The sequence below is a fragment of the Leuresthes tenuis genome, unplaced genomic scaffold, assembly GCF_036924035.1.
Source record: "Leuresthes tenuis unplaced genomic scaffold, fLeuTen1.0.hap1 SCAF_17, whole genome shotgun sequence".
NCBI classification, from domain to species: domain Eukaryota; kingdom Metazoa; phylum Chordata; class Actinopteri; order Atheriniformes; family Atherinopsidae; genus Leuresthes; species Leuresthes tenuis.
In genome coordinates this window covers 15,268,805-15,286,318 of record NW_027325371.1, presented here as the reverse complement: position 1 = coordinate 15,286,318, position 17,514 = coordinate 15,268,805, and the positions used below count along the sequence as shown (strand labels likewise).

General features: G+C 41.4%; 3 protein-coding genes across 4 annotated transcripts; 2 read left to right on the top strand and 1 right to left on the bottom strand.

Moving 5' to 3' along the window:
- Nucleotides 1–63: 63 nt before the first annotated feature.
- Nucleotides 64–7,001, bottom strand: gtpbp1 (GTP binding protein 1). Of its 2 annotated transcripts, XM_072368986.1 has the most exons (14): nt 6,544–7,001; nt 4,965–5,076; nt 4,706–4,886; nt 4,314–4,497; nt 3,733–3,897; nt 3,500–3,623; nt 3,272–3,386; nt 3,050–3,194; nt 2,772–2,954; nt 2,506–2,641; nt 2,067–2,245; nt 1,656–1,817; nt 1,310–1,360; nt 64–1,116 (listed from the first exon to the last, which is right to left on the bottom strand). In XM_072368986.1, exons 1-14 carry the CDS (start codon nt 6,736–6,738, stop codon nt 1,000–1,002), a joined length of 2,049 nt encoding a protein of 682 aa, XP_072225087.1. In that variant the 5' UTR covers nt 6,739–7,001; the 3' UTR covers nt 64–999. The 2 variants fall into 2 exon arrangements, with proteins under 2 accessions (XP_072225087.1, XP_072225088.1); XM_072368987.1 differs by lacking the exon at nt 1,310–1,360.
- Nucleotides 7,002–7,841: 840 nt separating this feature from the next.
- LOC140273604 (beta-galactoside-binding lectin-like) lies at nt 7,842–9,635 on the top strand. The gene is made up of 4 exons (XM_072369219.1): nt 7,842–8,120; nt 8,495–8,574; nt 8,889–9,060; nt 9,296–9,635. Exons 1-4 carry the CDS (start codon nt 8,022–8,024, stop codon nt 9,440–9,442), a joined length of 498 nt encoding a protein of 165 aa, XP_072225320.1. The 5' UTR covers nt 7,842–8,021; the 3' UTR covers nt 9,443–9,635.
- Nucleotides 9,636–12,534: 2,899 nt separating this feature from the next.
- On the top strand, nt 12,535–16,497 carry lgals2a (lectin, galactoside-binding, soluble, 2a). The gene is made up of 4 exons (XM_072369220.1): nt 12,535–12,640; nt 14,359–14,438; nt 14,952–15,123; nt 15,856–16,497. Exons 1-4 carry the CDS (start codon nt 12,632–12,634, stop codon nt 16,000–16,002), a joined length of 408 nt encoding a protein of 135 aa, XP_072225321.1. The 5' UTR covers nt 12,535–12,631; the 3' UTR covers nt 16,003–16,497.
- Nucleotides 16,498–17,514: the final 1,017 nt, after the last annotated feature.

The following is a 17,514-nucleotide window of genomic DNA, read 5'->3' as shown; positions in this document are numbered from 1 at the left end:
CGAGACTTCTAACACTTCATGGAAAAGGTACATACTGTATAAGCAGCACGGGTTAAAGAAAAGTTGAGTAAAATGTGTTTTATTAATGGTCCTCTTTTTGCAGCAGTGTTTTTAAAACGACCAAACAGGAACAGGCCATAACACGTGGCGTAATTAGAGTAACAAGTAGCTCATCATCATCATCATCGTGTGCAACAGCTTACGTGACAGACGATGTGCTGAATGTGTACGAACACGATTGATTCTAAGGTTTGGTACACGGACTGACAACTGAAGCATGACAGATACTACAGAATCTATAAGAGCAAGTGGGATTATGTATAAAGATTCCAAACATCCACAATAAATGTTCTGCATGAATGCCAAATAAATTAAAGAAAAAAAAAAGCCACAGCTTTCCATATATCTAGAATTCTACTTGTTTTTTTGTTTTTTTTAAATGCCCTCTGCTACATTCATGTGTGATTTGCATACAGTTTGTACAATGCCAGCTTTCCCCCATCAATACGACAGCTAACGGCTCATTTACATATGCAGTATAAATAGTACAACAGTTTCATCATTGCAAATACAAAGGGAATGCGTCGGGGAGTTTTAACTTATAGCTGCTCAGGTTGGTGCCAGACCCTTGTTTTTTTTTTTTTATATTTAGCCTCCCTCTTTCCTGCAAGAGGACTGGTTTCACTGCTATGTATAAAATTAAATAAATTTTCATGCTGTGCCAGGTGAACCCCAAACAAAAAAAAAAGAAGAAGACATTGTTATACATCACCAAAACCATTCCAATATTAAAGGCAGCTGACATTAAAATGCATAAAATGTTTTATGCTTTTGGTTTGAGGTGACCCTCTTTCACCAAAAAAAAAAGAAAAAAAGACTTAGTGTAGAAAGGCGAGAAGTAAGATTATCTTGCTCCAAACATCGCTGTCCTTCGTGGTTTTGTGGAATGACTCTCGGCGGAATCAAAGAGCGGGAGGTTTGCGACGCGATGACAGCAGCTCAGCAGTTTGCTATCCCCGACGAGGTGGGCGCTGCTGTGGAGTTGCTGCTGCTGTTCTGGCCTTTTCCTTTGTGCCTCTGGCCGCCCCTTCTCCGCCCACCACCTCCAGACTTTGGCTACAAACAACACAAAACATCAGATTAGGCACAGCAACAAGCTCGTGTGCATTTGACTTTTTTTAAAAATAAAACTGTGTTCATACCAGCTGCCCCCTACGTTTACTAAAAGTTCAAAATGAGCATCTGACTCAACTATCTACTGTGGTTTCCACTCTATTGTCCTTGTTCATAGTTCACCGACACATTTTACCTTGTTCTCTTTGTTGCCCTCCTTTATTTGAGGGTCATCATCTCCCTCTCCCTTTGGAAGCCAGCCACGCAAGCAAAGGAGAGGGAAAGAGGGAATGGAGTGATGCGGTGTGGGAAAAGTTTGAATGTGGGACAGAACAACATGGAGACAGGAAGGCACAGGTTGGATAAGACGATGCGTTGGGACGAAACAAAAGGGACAGCCTGGACGTTAGAAAGTTGGAGCAGGATAACCAATACTGACAATACAATTCAGTGAGAGAGATCCAAAGAAACACAAGGAAAAGCGCTTCCCGGTAGACGCTGACATCCCATGTAATATGCTTTTAACGTCTTTACTGACTCACCAGTTGTGAGGCGTTTGAGCCTGCGGACTGTGCTATCGTCGCCGCGTCGTCGCCGGCTGCCACTGTGCCGTCCTCTTTTCGGAGTGGCATCTTTTTCGTGGACTGCATTTTGATTTGAGGGGGTTTGGAGTTTGATGGCATGTTATTGGTGGACTGCAACAGCTGCAAAGAACGCCAGTACATGGGAATAATTCACGTCTTGAAGGTGATCTCTATCGTTAATATGCTCAAAAAATAGAGCTCAGGCTTCAGTAAATATGAATTTCCATGTGGAAAGAGCCCCCCCCTAGTATTCTATTGCGCTGAACAGACTTCATTCAACAGAAATGACCAATCTTTGATCCTTAAGGGACACGTCAGATAATCCAAATCCCAGCATTAACCCTCTACAAAGCACTGCAGCTTTTCTACCTTAGTGATAGTCCCCACAGCCTTGGTGCGCCCCTCCCTGAACACCAGCCTCTGGTCGCAGTGCAGATACTCGGGGGTTTTAATGAAGCGGAAATGGACCGAAGCCTTGTCCCCCGTCCGTAAGCAGTCTCTGTTCATGGACAAGATGGTGGCTGTCTGCCTAATACTCCCGCAGTGGACTAGTGGGTGCATGAGGGAGACAAGAGACAACAGGTGGAAGATGAAGGACTACATCCTGCACCTCAAACAGCGAGTAAATAAAAAATGAACACTCGATTACTGAGAAACTGCAAGATAATGAGTGAGAGTAGTAAGACACCGTCCTGTATTTCTATGTATATAACATAATCACGGCACACAGCTCGAGAAAGAACCTGATATTGACTCTGGGAGATCATGCATTTCCCCCCACTTTACCCTCCATACATGTGTTACCCACCCATGGCCTGGTATCTGGGAGATATCGTAGTGGGATGATGCAATACTAGGATCTCAGCCTCAAACTCCCAAGTTGCCTGAGGGTTTAACCGCGGAGACACCATCACCATGCCTTTCCTTATGGAGGAGCGCTTGATCTTTAAAAAGGAGGCATGACGTAGCAAGAGCAAAGACAAGAAGACAGAGGTTTTTTTTAAAGACGATAATGACAAAAAAAACCGAAAAAAAACTGACAATTCCAAACCATTTTCGTTTTCCACTACCTACCTTTTTGAGAGCAAAGGAGGCAGTCTGGCCACCTCTGACCTCCTTCACAGGCATTCTTTTGCGGTGAATTGACTTAACGGCGATGGTGATGAAGCTCCCAAGAGGATCCGGTCCCAGCAGCATGGTATCGTTTAGGCGTATGAGCCCCCGTAAAGTAGTCCCTGACACCACAGTTCCCACTCCCTGAGACATCGGGTGGGGGAGATTTGTGTTGGATTTTCCACAGTAAAATGAACATAATGAATGTAGTGATGGGAGTTTGTCAGTGCTCGGAGTACCGGTACAGAGTAGGTGTCATCTATCTGAAATTCAGCGGGCTGATCGTCCCTGTAGGATGTCCTGGAGGAGAGCAGGTTGAGGAACATCTTCAGCAGGTCCATGTTCTCTCCAGTCACATTGGAGATCTGAAAGATGGGGCACATCCTGGAGGGACACAACGCACACGTTACATTAAAGCACTTCCCTTCTAACTCCACATGTGGCCCGCGCAGACTCAGCACCTCTCTGAACTGAAGTTTGAAGCGGCAACTATGACGTCGTCCTTGTTCTGTACCAGGACGGGAATCTTTCTGCAGCCCGGGGACTTCAGTAACCTCTGGAGCAGCTTCAAAGTCTCTATGAGGCAGAAGGCAAGAACGGTGAGAATTCTAGCATCTACGTCTGTCCCGTACAGTTTTGTTCAGGGACAAAAAGAAAAGCAGCAGCGTCTACTGAATGCTGTGGATAACCTTGCAGAATGTTGGCTGGACACATGTCAATCTTGGTTACGACTACAAACACGGGTACATTCAGAGCTAGAGCCAGACCCAGATGCTCTTTGGTCATCCCCACGATACCTGCATTACTCCCCACCTGGAGAGGTAGGGGACAGAGAAAAATGAATCATCATGTATGTTGTTTTTTTTCCTACATTCTGGACAATGGATAAGGGGCGTCCTTTCAAACACTCCCTCTTTCTGACCATGAGCATGCAGAAGTCAGGAAGGTGTCCAGTCATCCCAAACACAGTGGTCTTGAGGTATTTCTCATGGCCTGCCAAGTCTATGAAGGTAATGACTTTGGAGGACTTCTCGCAGATTTTGGTCCAGTCCAGGCTTCCTCCATGACTGTCTGGTTTGTTCACCACCTGGGCACAGACAGGAGGCTTTCCATAAACCGCATGCAGATAACATATGAACATATGGCAAATAATGAGCAAATGTTTAACTATTCAAGGGTAGTTAATAAGATTACGCTTATGACCATCTTCATATCACTTCATCTATTACACCCTACAGGCCATATGAATGTAAGCTCTAATACTTTCTTTCATTAACTTGCCTTTTTCAATATCCTTCTTGTTATATACAACTCTCCCTTTTTTAGCGCCTATAGATCCATACCTACGTCACTTTTCCAGCACTTCATTGTACAGCAAAAAAAAAACAAAAAAAACATCACAGGAACCAACATTAACAATGTTTAACCTGCAAGAATTGCAATTCTTTCATGAGCGTGGTAACTCAAAAGACCTCCCCTCTCTGCCATCTGTCTACCCCTCACCTGCCCCTCCTGGTCAAACCCCAGGATGTCGTTGCCCACACTGCTGGTCCTGCCACTCTCCATCTCATGCTTGTGTCTGAAAAGTTTCTGGCGGGCAAAGCCCCTGCCATTGTCCAGCTCACCATGTGTCAACACTCCCAGCAGAGTGCTTTTACCAGCATCCACATTCCCCACCACTGCAACCCTGAGAGACACAAGAGCACCAAAATGTCATTTCAAAAGCACTACGAGGGGGGCGAAAAAGAAATTGAATGCTCCTGATGATCAAACTCAGACAAAATGTGAGGGCCCGCTAACCTTGGAACAAAGTTTTTAAGCCATTTGGAGACCTTGTGAAAACTCTGGCACCATGAATGAAATTCAGCTTTAACTGCGTTCACTTCACAACTGACCTGACCTCCAGGAAGTCCAGCTCACCCACACGCCTCCGAATCAGGTAGTCGCGCACCAACCCAGCAGCCTCACTGCGGTCTCTTAAAGAGATAAGGTCAGCGTCCAGCTGCTCACACAGTGAGCGCACCGTGGCTACCGAGGCCTCCATATCTTTCTCATCCAGACCCCAGTCACCGCCATCTACCGAGAAGGAGAACAATCCCTGTGTTGCACCTGCACATAGTGATTAGACTGACAGGAGAGCTGTGTGTTTCTTACCAGAGCCCATCCCAATCACGTAGATGGTCTCTCCACAGCCCTCTTCCATCCTGTCTCGGAGCTGCCGGAGTAACGAGTCATACTGCTCTCCGTTTGGGCTAACAAGGGCCAGCTGTTGGGTTTCAGAGAGTAAAGAACACAAAGAGAAAACACTGACTATTTAGTTAGGGTGAGATTTAAACAGGTGTGTTGCTTTCACAAGAGACAATGACTCGTCCAAAGCCTTATTCTGTCAGGACATATGTTGTTCACCGAGGACAGTTTTCATATCCAAACACAGGCCAGAGGAAAAAGTACAAGAGAATGGCGAGTTCAAAAGCTGCTCCTACATAAGCAGCTGTCTCTCTTCCCATGGAATACCTCAATGTTACTTATTAACACTAATATCCTGAGTCTCCTGAGTTTCGTTTCCGTTATTTATCCTTCTGATGTGGAGCAAAAGCCCTCCATATGCCAAGAAAGTATTATAGTTAAAACTGCTTTGGGATGTGAACTAAGATTAAACCACTTTTTTTTCTCGCAAAATAAGTGCAAAGCATGGCTCTCACCACTTAATGCTGTAACTCTGAGAGTACGTTACACTGTTTCATATAACTTAAAAAAAAAGAGTTAATTCAATTCCAATAAGGTCAATATTTCTTTGGAGATAATTAGACTCATCAAGACTATCTAGACAAAAGTGTCCCTGGAAAACCTGGTTATGACGGAGTAACTACTATGACAACATGTGCTAAAACATGTGCATTTAGAACTAAATTGATGGTGCAACAAAATTATATCTGGAGCCATTATTATTGTGACAAGGTTTATGCACAGTTATGCCGTTTAAAAGTCACACAAGTACTTGAAAGTTTATGTTTGCTGATAAAGTTATGCATACTAGTTATATTGTCAGGAAACAAAACACAACAAGGTGCTGCCTTCCTGATGTAACCCTGTGCAATCTGTTTATGGGACATGCTGCCTCTCTTACATTCCGACATTCAGGGTTACATCATGACGAAACTCGTGGCCATTTAAGGGGTTTTAAGTACCTAATAGCAACTTTCAGCTGATCAGGAGTCCGCAGCCTGATGCTGCTGGTAGTGGCTCAGCAGGACAACCTGAACCCTGTATCTTGTTTAATTTAATCAGCTTGTGCGTTTTTAAGTGGACCTTAACAGGCTCTGACAGACGATATTTATGCTCTACAAAAGCAGTTAGTTTTGCCGTGGTCACTATATACTGTTACACGTGATGGGGTAGCATATGGCGCAAAGTGCTTCCATGTGCAACTGACTTTAGCGCTGTTTTAGATACAGAGCTAAAGCGTCAGCTGGGACTAGCTTTAGCCACGGATAAGCTAACTGTTTAACGCAGTAAACGTCAGCAAATGCAGCCCGAGGCCACAGAGTGGCTGTACAGTATGGCACGAATTGTTCTCAATGGCCACAGAGTTGTCTGCCATGCAATGTTGAATAAATACATAGTAGCATGTAAGAGACGCACTCGTATTTTCATTCATTCATTCATTCATTCAGAGGAGCAGCTCGCGAGCGTTAGCTTGGCAGCGCTACTGGATAGCAAGGCCTACATGTACCTTGTTGCTGCAGTCCATCCCACGATCCTCGGGCTCGCCATTGACCATGTCCCCCTCCTCGAAGCTCTCGTCCCCGGCGTCGTCCCCACATCCTCCTCGGTCTGGAGCAAATATACTCGCCGGGACTAACGCGTCAGCCAGCGGTACGGAGCCTGGGGTTAAGCCTGGATCATGTGCCGCTGCTATCGATGCCATTTCCACACCAACTTTGGAATAGTGAATTTCTGGCGGTGCTAATTGTTGTGATGACGGTTGACAACACGGATACACACGCTGTCGGCGAGCTCTACGTTTGTTAACTAGTAATAGCTGCACTGCGGATAACGAAGCAAACAGCCGTCCTTCCTCACATGAGCAAATATTAACGATAAAAACACGGTCATTCAAAACCTGTTACTTTGCAGTCAAGCCATTTATTAAGACTAGCCAAGACTTCATCAATATTAACGAGAAGGGTGTGTGTGTCCGTGAATGTTTTTAGTTCCTATTCACCAATAGTGTACATTTCACCGCGAATCTGTAAGTAGCGGACCAATGGCAGCGAGGGGGTCGTTCATATTATTACAAGTAGAACAAGCCTTTGACGGCAGGCTTAGTTGTACTGTTGTAATCACCTTGTAATACTCAGTTACTGTTGATGTAATGGTAAGGAAACAGATCTAATGTTCTTTATAGATAACTATATAACTTAAAAAGAACAAGTCTGGACATGTCAGTGTGCAGGCAACAAATATCATAGTTCACTCTGAAGATCTTTTCAGAAGTTTCATAGTAGAATTCCCACTTGTTGGAAATATGAGATTAGTTTGAGATAAACTGGTGACTCCAAAGTGTGAGAAAGAAGAAAAACATACAGAATGTAGAAAAGAATGACAACAACAGCAAATGTACAAGTAAAAACAAAGCAAAACAGACATCCAGCTGCGACATCTGTAGAGAAACTTAGCAGAAAACACCCTATGAAAAACGAGGCCAAGAACCATCAGGAGCACCTACAAGAAGACAAATGGAGAAAAACACAAACAGCAACTACAACACCAGAAGCAAGTATTTGAAAACATAACTGTGGATACTGATTTATTAAAACCACAGGACAACACAGCAACTCTATAAGCATGTGAGTGAGTGAATGCACGTCTGTGCAAAATATAAGGCACAGATCTTATATGAATTTGTTGTCAATATTAGAATCAGTGAGCAGCTTTAGTGTAAATTAGTTGGGAAGAACCTCCCACACTGTGTATTGTGATATATCAGGGGACAGAGACTTCGCTGCGTTGTCACTTCCTCCTCTCAACTCATTACTGAACACTGGCAAAGATGGCTAAAGTAAGTAGAATTCTGAAGAAAGGCTTACTTACATTTGATTTACCTCTCTGTGTTGTATGACTAAAGTAGAGAGCTTTTAGTAAAGTTTTCCGTGCAGAATAGATTATACTGCTGAATCTAGGTCTTTTAGATGGAATTTTGATCTTTAGATGAAGACATGTCCTCCCAAGCTTTCAATCAACAACAGAATGATGCCAGGATCCATTTTAAGATGTGTTCAGATGATAAGTATCAGTAAAAATCAGAAGGTATGAAACAACACTTCACTCAAAGTCCTTTGGAAATTTCTCCACCAAGTTAAATCGTTCTTATTTTGACGCATAGCACGATGAACTAAATATCATCAAGTCATTTCCTGTGGTAATATTTATTTTCTTTTAAGATTTATTTGGACTTTTTCTTCCAACAGTTGAAGTGTACAACATACAAATTTTATTGAAATGTTTTCTCCAATGCAGGTGCAAATCTTTAAAAATAAGACCTCAGATATTCAGACAAACATTCATTTCCTGTTTGTCTTGCTGTGTGACCACAAGGGAAGTTCAAACCAAAGAGCATACCTCACAATGCGATAATACCTCACAATATGTAACTGTATCGCAATCCTGCTGTTTCTGCACAGGCTATGGTCATAAATGACATGTCCTTCAAAGTTGGACAAACCCTGACCCTTGTTGGTGAAGTTAAACCTGATGCTACAACGTGAGTACTCATTTAAGCCATAACCTTATCTTGATATTTTTAATGACACCTGTGACCTACTTGAGTTTCGTTTCCGTTATTTACATCAGAGAAGTTACAAGAGGCATAAAATGTTCAACCGTGGCATCTTCCTAGGTCCTGTTATTCTTATTTCTATTTCCTTTAGTGCCTTTTGAATGTCACTTCAATAGTATGAAGCTGACTGCCAGGATCAGCAACCACGCAACTTCCAAGTTTGCCTATTTTCTGGTATTGTCTTGAATGTAAAGAGTCACATTAAAACCTAATAAAACTTTGTGTTTTGGCCACTGTAGTTTTTCCATCAACATTGGCCACAGAGACCAACACATCGCATTGCACATCAACCCACGTTTCGATCTGCATGGCGACAAGAAAACAGTTGTGTGTAACTCTAACCATGGTGGTAATTGGGGTGAAGAGCATCGTGAAAGAGACTTTCCGTTTCACCAGGGGAAGGAGTTCAAGGTGTGAGGCTTGTGAGCATACATATTCTTCTTGTACATATGTGATCGGTTTTGTAGTTTAGTTTTAAATAAATAAATATATATATATATATATATATATATATATATATATATATATATATATATATATATATATTTATTTTTGATAATGGTATTTCTAGTGATGCAAGTTTTCATGCTGTCAGAATGTATCATCTTTGCACATTTTTCTCTTTTCTCTCGCTGTCCTGGCTCAGATCATCACTGTGTTTACCTCTGCGGGGTTTGTGGTGGTTTTATCCAATGGATGTATAATCCGCTTCCCCAATCGTCTTGGTGCGCAGAAATACTCATTCTTCAGCTTCATGGGGGATGCTCGCATCAGAAGCATTGAGGTCAAGTAAACCTCGATCATGATAAGTTGGATTTGATTTTTTGTTTTGAAATGATCTTTCTACACATTTCACACAGCGTCTGACTTAAAGTTAAATGAAACATAAATGTGTTTCAAAGTTGCTTCAAACATGTTTAGCTTCCACAATCAGATTTTGCTCCATAATTTTTTTAAAAATTTTTTTATTTGACATTCAGATTTGTTCCAAGTGCTACGCTTCCTTGTAAAAGCATATTAAAGCTTATCCTTCAATAAATTCCCTTTTGAAAGTCTCTTTGCCTTTTTTTTTGTAAAATGGAACCTGCACTATGATTTGAATTTACTTAGCTAAAATTATAACATAAGTATATTAGATTGTTGTTTCTAAATGATTTTCTTTCCCTTATCCTTTCCAGCATCATGACAGCAGAATTGTAATCTCAATACCGTGTTATACCAAACACTTTTGCTTTGCCAACTGAAGCTTTATGAATGTTATTTTTGTTACAATACTTTATATATAATAAAGCTGAACCTGACAGGGGGACAGAGAAAGAGGGGGAGCAACCACAGCCAACCAAGTACACCCACACTCCCACTCAAATAAGAGAAACGCCCTCTCCCCCCAAAAACCCCCACACACTGGCACAGCTCACACATCTGACTGACTCCCCCTCCTGGCCGCCTCCCACCCCAGGCAGCGCCCAGGCAACAGGTGTGTAGAAAGACCCTTCCCTTCTCCCCCCTGGCTCATCAATGTTAAGTGTATGAGAAGCTAGTGTGTAATTAAAATGGGTGGAGGAAGGATAAATGTGGCAGAATGCTCCCCACTGTTGATGGACAGTGGAGCTCCTCCACATTCCTCTCCCACCCAAAGACCCACAATGTCTAATAGTGAGCAGTTCAAATTGAGGGGCAGGCAACCGTGTAGAACGCTGCCTTCCAAGCAGTCCCACCTACCCAAAAAGCCCCGCCCACCAGATACAGAGACCACTCAGCACACCCACTCCCAAGGCCAGTGTTGAATCAGTGTTATCTGAGTGATCAGAATGTGAAGTGAAAAAGGAGTGAAACCACGAGGGGTCATCAACATTTGGGCCATGTAATAGCAATGAATAAATTCATATTTTAGATAGATAAGTTACCTATTTTAAATCTGCCCTCCGGATCTATAACTGCATTGTTTGCGGTGAACTTTGCGTTTCTGCTCATCAGAATGGCAACACCTCTTTGTCTGGAGTTGTAACAGGTTGAGTGCACATGAGGAAACTGAGGTTAACTTTGTTAAAGAATCTCCTGTAGTAAAACAATGTCTGCCTGTAGAACCTTCAATCTACTGGAGATTTTTAATCTCTTCTCCCTGGACCCAGCTCCACTCACATTCCATTAAATAAACCATAGCGTGGACACGCTCCGATTTATAAGCTCAATTGTGTCATGATCTAAGCTTTGATTCATGTCTTGTCTCATCATTTCCTTTTTTATTTTGAAACACTAACTGCTCCTCTTGTTTCAGGTATCTTGCCCTTCCTCCTGTGTCAAGTGTCTTCCCTGATTCCCAAAGTGTTTCCCCCTGTTCCCCTTGGCTCCTCTTGTGCTCAAATAGTCTGCGTCTCCCTTGTCTTGTGCCAGTGTATTGTTTCTTTTCACGAGCCTCACTCTAGCGTCTTGACCACAGTAGCCACAGCCACAGAATCCTCGAGCCTGCAGTGAGCGATCCTCCTGCAGAGCAGCATCCTTTGTTTTTGTAATTTATTCCATAGCTTTAGTTTATGCACGGGAAGTTTGACAGCCTGGTTTTGTTCCTCCGTTTTTGGAGAGATTTTTATTTGTAACCTTTTCATAGTCGCCTCCGTTAGAGGAGCGTTGCGTATTGTTTATTGTTAAAAGTTCAATAGTTCCTCCACTAGTTGAGCGATTTTGTGTTTTGTTTTAGAAATCTTTTGCCTTTGAAACAGACCCTGCATCTGTGTCCTGTGTCCTGAGGCCCTGACAAATTGTGGGTGTTAAATGCTTGCAACAAAAGTGTCGTGTGCTAGTGCGTGTGTGCTTCTCCCTGTGAGTGTGTGCCGTTTGGGAGTGGGCTACTGTGTGAACGTTGTATTTGGTTTTGTGTGCTGAGCAAATCTGTGTGCCGTGCATATTAATATTATGTACTGAGGTGGAAACTCATCAAGCTGAGGAATAGGAACGGAGGTCTTGCAGAAGAGTAGAAGTGTGAGACAGAAAAAGCCCAGAACAAACCCAAATAAAACAATATCACCTGCATACACTAACATTCTGTGCTTGGAGACTGGCAGCGATTTTTCTATTTTTTTACTCAAAGGAGAAGTAAACTTTTAGAAGATTTTAGTTTTAATTTGCAAAATCCATCAGATATATTGATTCGGGTTCTACTTTGAAATCTGTGCACTTGACAGTAGCAATTCAGGGTCTATCAAGTTTCTTGATTTATTTATGACGAACACGCCACGGTTACATAAAAAATGAGCTGCTGAAGAAGTTGCTCCATGTGACTTTAATGAGATTTACACTGCTGCAGTTTGATTACACTGGGGTCCAAGTGTGTCTCCTGTCCTCTTTTTGTTCAAGGAAGTAGTGTCAGCTGTATGTCAGCAGCTGAAAGTGTAGACTGTACACTTTTGGCGACTGAGTCAGAAAATCCAATACTTTTAGAATCTAACGGTGACCGTTCACTGTTTTTTTTTCTGTTCTGTATAAACTTTACTGCAGTCAGACCTACCTACCACTTGATCTTACTGTAAGTAAAGCTATATACAGTAAGTGCACATTAGGGCTGCTGCCTGTGCTAAATATTTAGTTGTCTCCCTGGTAACAAATACATTTCTATTTTTGTGAGCAACTCCGGGCAGTGTTCCCTCTCACAGGCAGACGCAATTCTACCAGGATACAAACTGTCAGTCTGAGGTCAACAAGTGATCTATCTCTCAAATGATCAAATTGTTCTCACTCCACTGAGGTTTGCAGTAGTTTGTTAACCACTTGGTTAGTTATCCTTGGTCGGTAACTTCCCTTTAAATTTGTTGGCTGCTGCTCTGCAGTGGCTCCTGATACTGGCTGCGTGGGATGTCACTCGCATTAAAGGAACCTCCCACTATGAAAAGTATAAAGTCATGAGTCAGGGTGCAGACATAGAGGCGAGGCCCTGCACCACTCTCATTTTTTTCTTGGCTTGGCTGGGCTGGTTCTATCTGCAAAGATGATGAAAGTAAGTAGAATGTTTGTGACGACTAATTCACTTGCATTGCTTTTACCACTGGTGTGTATTTCATGACTGACAGAGACAGTCGTAAGTGATGTCATGTTTTAAATGGGGAACCAACAGCTGGTGCTTGCTAATTTATTTCTACCCAGGCTGACTTAACGGAACCAGCTGAGATGTACTGCAACTAATGCAGATCATTGTTTCTAACATTTTTTATAGCTTTTGAGAAATCTGGCCTTATGGGTTTCTTTGTTTGCCTTTTATGGTCAAAATATTCGGCACAAGACTAACACAAGAAGCAGTCTGTGTCGGCAAACTCCTGTAATATCGATATAACAAAGAAATATTGAAATATTTTCCTTCCAGCCACACCTCCTCTCTGTTTCAGGATCAGACCTAAGGGGAAAAAAAGGCAGCAATTCATTCTGTTCTCTTTGGGTTCATAAAGTGAGCAGATTACAATGAAAGCCTTGTGTCGATTTTCTGTATTTTTGCCTTCGGAGTAAATACTTTTGGGAAAGGTTGCAGTGGCTTAGATTTTATTAGAGGATTGAATCAAATAAAGTAGTAATGTCTAGACCAGAACAGATGCAACAAAACTGACTCTAGAGTTTATCTCTTAGCTAGAACAAGACAAAAGTGGCAGGCTTCTGATGCTGTTGGGAATTTGTCTTGCATTCTCAAGAGTTAATTTACATTATTATATCAGATTAAAATCATTCATGGCAATCATTCATTTATTTCTGATAGTTATACGTGTCATACTGAACACACTAAGATGGATAAATGGGTTGGCAGCCACATGTTGTTATTGTGTCAGTGAGGTGGCATGACTTTAACAATACAGTGTGTAGATACCAGAGGGACTCAGGGTGAGTGTCACCTCTGCCCTCAGCCAAGCCCCGCACAGTTCAAGCCCCAGCGATATATGTTACACATGCATTTTACAGATGGACTCTAAAGTTGAAAGAATGTCGTATCCATGCAATTTAACCTCTTCCCGCCCTTTCTTTTTATAGATTAGTTGATTTCTTTGGACTTTTTTTGGTTTTATTTCATATTCATCATCTAGAGTTTTACAGTCTAAAACAATGTTGCATTGTTTTAGTTGGTTACAGCTTCAGGATCTCAAGGGGTCATTTCACTCCAAATCGACTAAAATTGTCACAAAATTTCCTTTTTAAATTAAGAAATTAACTACATTTTTAACACTTAGAAATCCTCAGATGACTCTTTTTGTGCCGTAACCCGTCATTTTGGTTTACATGTAAAAATTGACTGCTCCAGTATCAGTTCCTCATTGGGGTGCAGGCCATAACTACCCTCCATACGTACAATAACAGCTGAGTTGAAGCTTTATTCTGTGCAATGTGTGTTTCCTCTCCATGGTTACCATGCACAAAGGAAACTCTTACTCAAATGAACAAAAATAAACCTCTCATCACTTTCTAACTTTTTCATGCTCTACCAAATTTGGAAAGCACAAAAATTTACTTGGCAACAGCCGGGTGGAAAGCAGCTGAAATCTTTGCTTAGCTGGTCAGTGGGAATCTAATTGAAAACACATGTTCTGCTATTTGTAAGGATGAAGGGAGTGCTGGCAAGTTGGCCAAGGCCAACGTCAAGATAATTCTCTTCCTGGAGCTGCAATGATAATTAGATCGAAGAAAATTCTGTATTATTATCTCATAATCACTATCCTCCCCTCTGTTTGTACACAGGGTATGAACATCATAAACATGTCCTTCAAAGTTGGACACACCATGACTGTTGTTGGAGTAGCTAAACCTGAAGCTACAAAGTAAGTCCTATAGTAAGACATTAATGTGCCTGTAAACATGTCTGTATACTTGTATTAACCATAGGTTACATATGCATTCCGCAAACAGTCTAGATGGGGTGAGAACAGGTTTCCAGTGTGACATGTGATTGTTAAGGCCTGGAATCATAAGATAGAAGAACTGTTTCTTCAGAATTTCTTAATCAAAATTAGGACAAAGAGGCTTCTTTGCAGTCTAGCTTTTCCCCCTCTTAATTGCATCAGAGAAGATAACTGCATGAAAAGGTCAAGTATGAATATTCTGTCTTCTTTCTGTTTCATTCTATTAACTCTTTCACACATAACTCAGTAGATAGGTTCTGCATTTAGTTGATGACTATTTAGATTCGCAGCTGCAGTGGGAGTTGATAAAGATGATGTTTAGCAGCAAGCAACCATGCAGTTGCTTAGGCTGCCTCAAAATTGTCTTGTGTGGTCTTAAATGTAAAGAATCACATTCATATCTAATAAATCTTTGTGTTTTGGCTGCTGTAGCTTTGCTGTGAATATTGGCCAGGATCAGCAGAACATCACAATGCATATCAACCCCCGTTTTAGTGCCCACGGAGACGAGAATGCAGTTGTCTGCAACTCATATGAGGGAGGCAACTGGTGCGAGGAGCACCGAGAGGGAGGCTTTCCTTTCCAACAGGGAGAGGAGTTCAAGGTGGGAGTGTGTACATAGTCTTGGTGTGGGTTGACACATACTGTACATGGTGTGTCCCACGTCTCTTGCTCTTGGTTGGTGACTTCTTTTAGAAAGTCTGTGTCACTAACTGGTTTTCCATTGTCGTTTTTAATTTGCAGTTAACATGTGGATGTGAAAGAGTTGACAGAAATGGTAGAAAAATGTAACGATACACAAAATGTTTATGGCTTCGCTTGAGTTGATCGTTTTATGTTATGAAGAAGAGTTGATGTGTTTTTGGTGAATGGAAACACTTTTTGGAATCGCGTCCAATTGGGCAAAGACATGACTCACCAGCTGTTTCCAATTTGAGCTATTAGACAATAAACTCAGGTTTATTGAATGGCATCTTCTCAGATACCACATGACATTGTGTCAAGGAAGATGGATAATAAGAGCTCTTTCCATTTTCCACTGCAGCTGTTTTGCTTTCCCTCATCAAGGTTTGTTTCCAGATAGGACAATTACTTCTACTGGAATATAACCACGAGCAACATAGCCAACACTGCCAACCACCGGTGACACTCTACGGCCTAGTTTATCCGCTCTAAACGTTTGATTCACATTTAATTTTTGCTGCTTTTGTCCATCATGATGGGTAGAATTTAGGCCTATGAAGATACGACCTATATGATCATATTAGTTGATGACTGAATATGTATACAAAAAGATGACTTAATGGAAATAACTTTTTATCATCCTACCATTTAGATCATCATTGAATTCACACCTGATGAGTTTGTGGTGACTTTATCCGATGGCTCTAAAATCCACTTCCCCAACCGCCTCGGAGCAGAAAAGTACTCGTTCATCAGCTTCGATGGGGAGGCTCGCATCACAAGCTTTGAGATCAAATAAACCGCTATCCTCCGGTGAATCCCTGGATTGAAATGGTCATCTTTCCCTTCTTCTTTTCTATTTGCTTGTCTGGCAACAGATAACATATTGTCAAATGTTTTCAACTTTCTGAATATACATTGTGCCAACTTTTAAATACCTAAAGCTGCATATTTTAACACAACTTGCAAGAAGTTAGCTAGTTGGAAGCAGATTCAAGCAACCGTACGAGTAAGATAAGAAAGACCGGGCCAAAATGTATACAACCCTGTGACAAAATGACCTTTCTGTGCTCTTTGCAGAACCACTAACAGAAAAACAAACCGAACATAGAGTTGTTTCACTTTGTTATTGCTTTGCAGTTTGCAGAGTCCAGTTGACAAGATTCACATGGAATGTCATCAGAAGGTGCTTTGCAGTGCTTTAGCTGTTTATTTCTTTGACATTCCAACTTTGTAACAGAAAGTATTGCTTACCTGTAACAGACTCTATTAAAGCACACCCATTGAAAAACAAGACTTTGGTTTCTTCTTAAACCTGCAGCCCAAACATGTCAAACGTTCTGTTTCTATCCAATGGAATATTGTTTGTTAAACATTATTTCTATCCTGTGCTGTGCAATTTAGGTTTAGGTAAAACAACAATAGGATAAAACTGACTTTCTGAGCTTGTGACATGGGTCAAATATCCTCAAGAACTCAAGCCTCCATTCAAGCCTCATCAAATTGATTTCAATATTGATCGGTGCAAAGCTTATTTCCGATGACACATCTACAAACCACACAACTCCATTTTTACTTTATTATCCGTGTCTGTCTTAGACTGCCTAATTTAAACAAATTTACAAAAAAAAAAAAAAATACCCTTGCTGTAATTAGCCTTATTATCCAGTAGGTGTCAGCATTGTACATCAAAGTTATTTCTGCCACTGATATAGTCTTTCCATTTAGATAGATGCCCAATATCTTTCCTTCTCTAAGATATCAGCTTGTATAAAAAAAATGTTTGTTTTTTCTGTATACTTTAAACTAAACTAAACTTTTGACTAAACCCATTCACTCAGTCTCATAGTTGTACATGTTGGAAAAGCTTAAAATCTGAGTTTGAGTGATGCTGAGATGTTTAAACTGGCTCATTCTCAGTCAGCTGAAACGATTGCAGAGACAGATAAAGGTGCAGTTCTGCATCAGATGTTTACATGCGCTCATCATAGACATTTATTCTACTTTTAAATTGATGCCACAAATGACACAAAGATGCCAACTGAAGGTCCTCTGGCGAGTACCAGTTGTCATGTAGCTCTTTCTGAATCTTTGTTACATTAATGTCAGCAATATTTAACAAAGAACAGCTAAGACAGAGGAACATTGTCTTTTATACAACGATTTGAGCATAAAAGTCTGCATTTAGGTATTAACCCGAAGCAGATGCTGTTAGAGATATCTGAATATGAGTTTCTTTGTTTTTTTGTCAGCCAATGAAGATGCTGCTTCAACAGGGGCTTAATTCCCATTTACACAGTAAGCATAAATA

Bases quoted from the DNA above. Each gene is read 5' to 3' on its own strand.
- lgals2a (XM_072369220.1), top strand. The intron at 14,439-14,951 runs GTAAGTCCTATA...TGGCTGCTGTAG, and splicing joins GCTAAACCTGAAGCTACAAA to CTTTGCTGTGAATATTGGCC. The intron at 15,124-15,855 runs GTGGGAGTGTGT...CCTACCATTTAG, and splicing joins AACAGGGAGAGGAGTTCAAG to ATCATCATTGAATTCACACC.
- LOC140273604 (XM_072369219.1), top strand. From the start codon at position 8,022: ATGAAGACATGTCCTCCCAAGCTTTCAATCAACAACAGAATGATGCCA. The intron at 8,121-8,494 runs GTATGAAACAAC...GTTTCTGCACAG, and splicing joins GTATCAGTAAAAATCAGAAG to GCTATGGTCATAAATGACAT. The intron at 9,061-9,295 runs GTGTGAGGCTTG...GTCCTGGCTCAG, and splicing joins ACCAGGGGAAGGAGTTCAAG to ATCATCACTGTGTTTACCTC.
- gtpbp1 (XM_072368986.1), bottom strand. From the start codon at position 6,738: ATGGCATCGATAGCAGCGGCACATGATCCAGGCTTAACCCCAGGCTCC. The intron at 2,955-3,049 runs GTACTCCGAGCA...CCGATGTCTCAG, and splicing joins ATGACACCTACTCTGTACCG to GGAGTGGGAACTGTGGTGTC. The intron at 1,818-2,066 runs GTAGAAAAGCTG...CGTTCTTTGCAG, and splicing joins CTGTGGGGACTATCACTAAG to CTGTTGCAGTCCACCAATAA.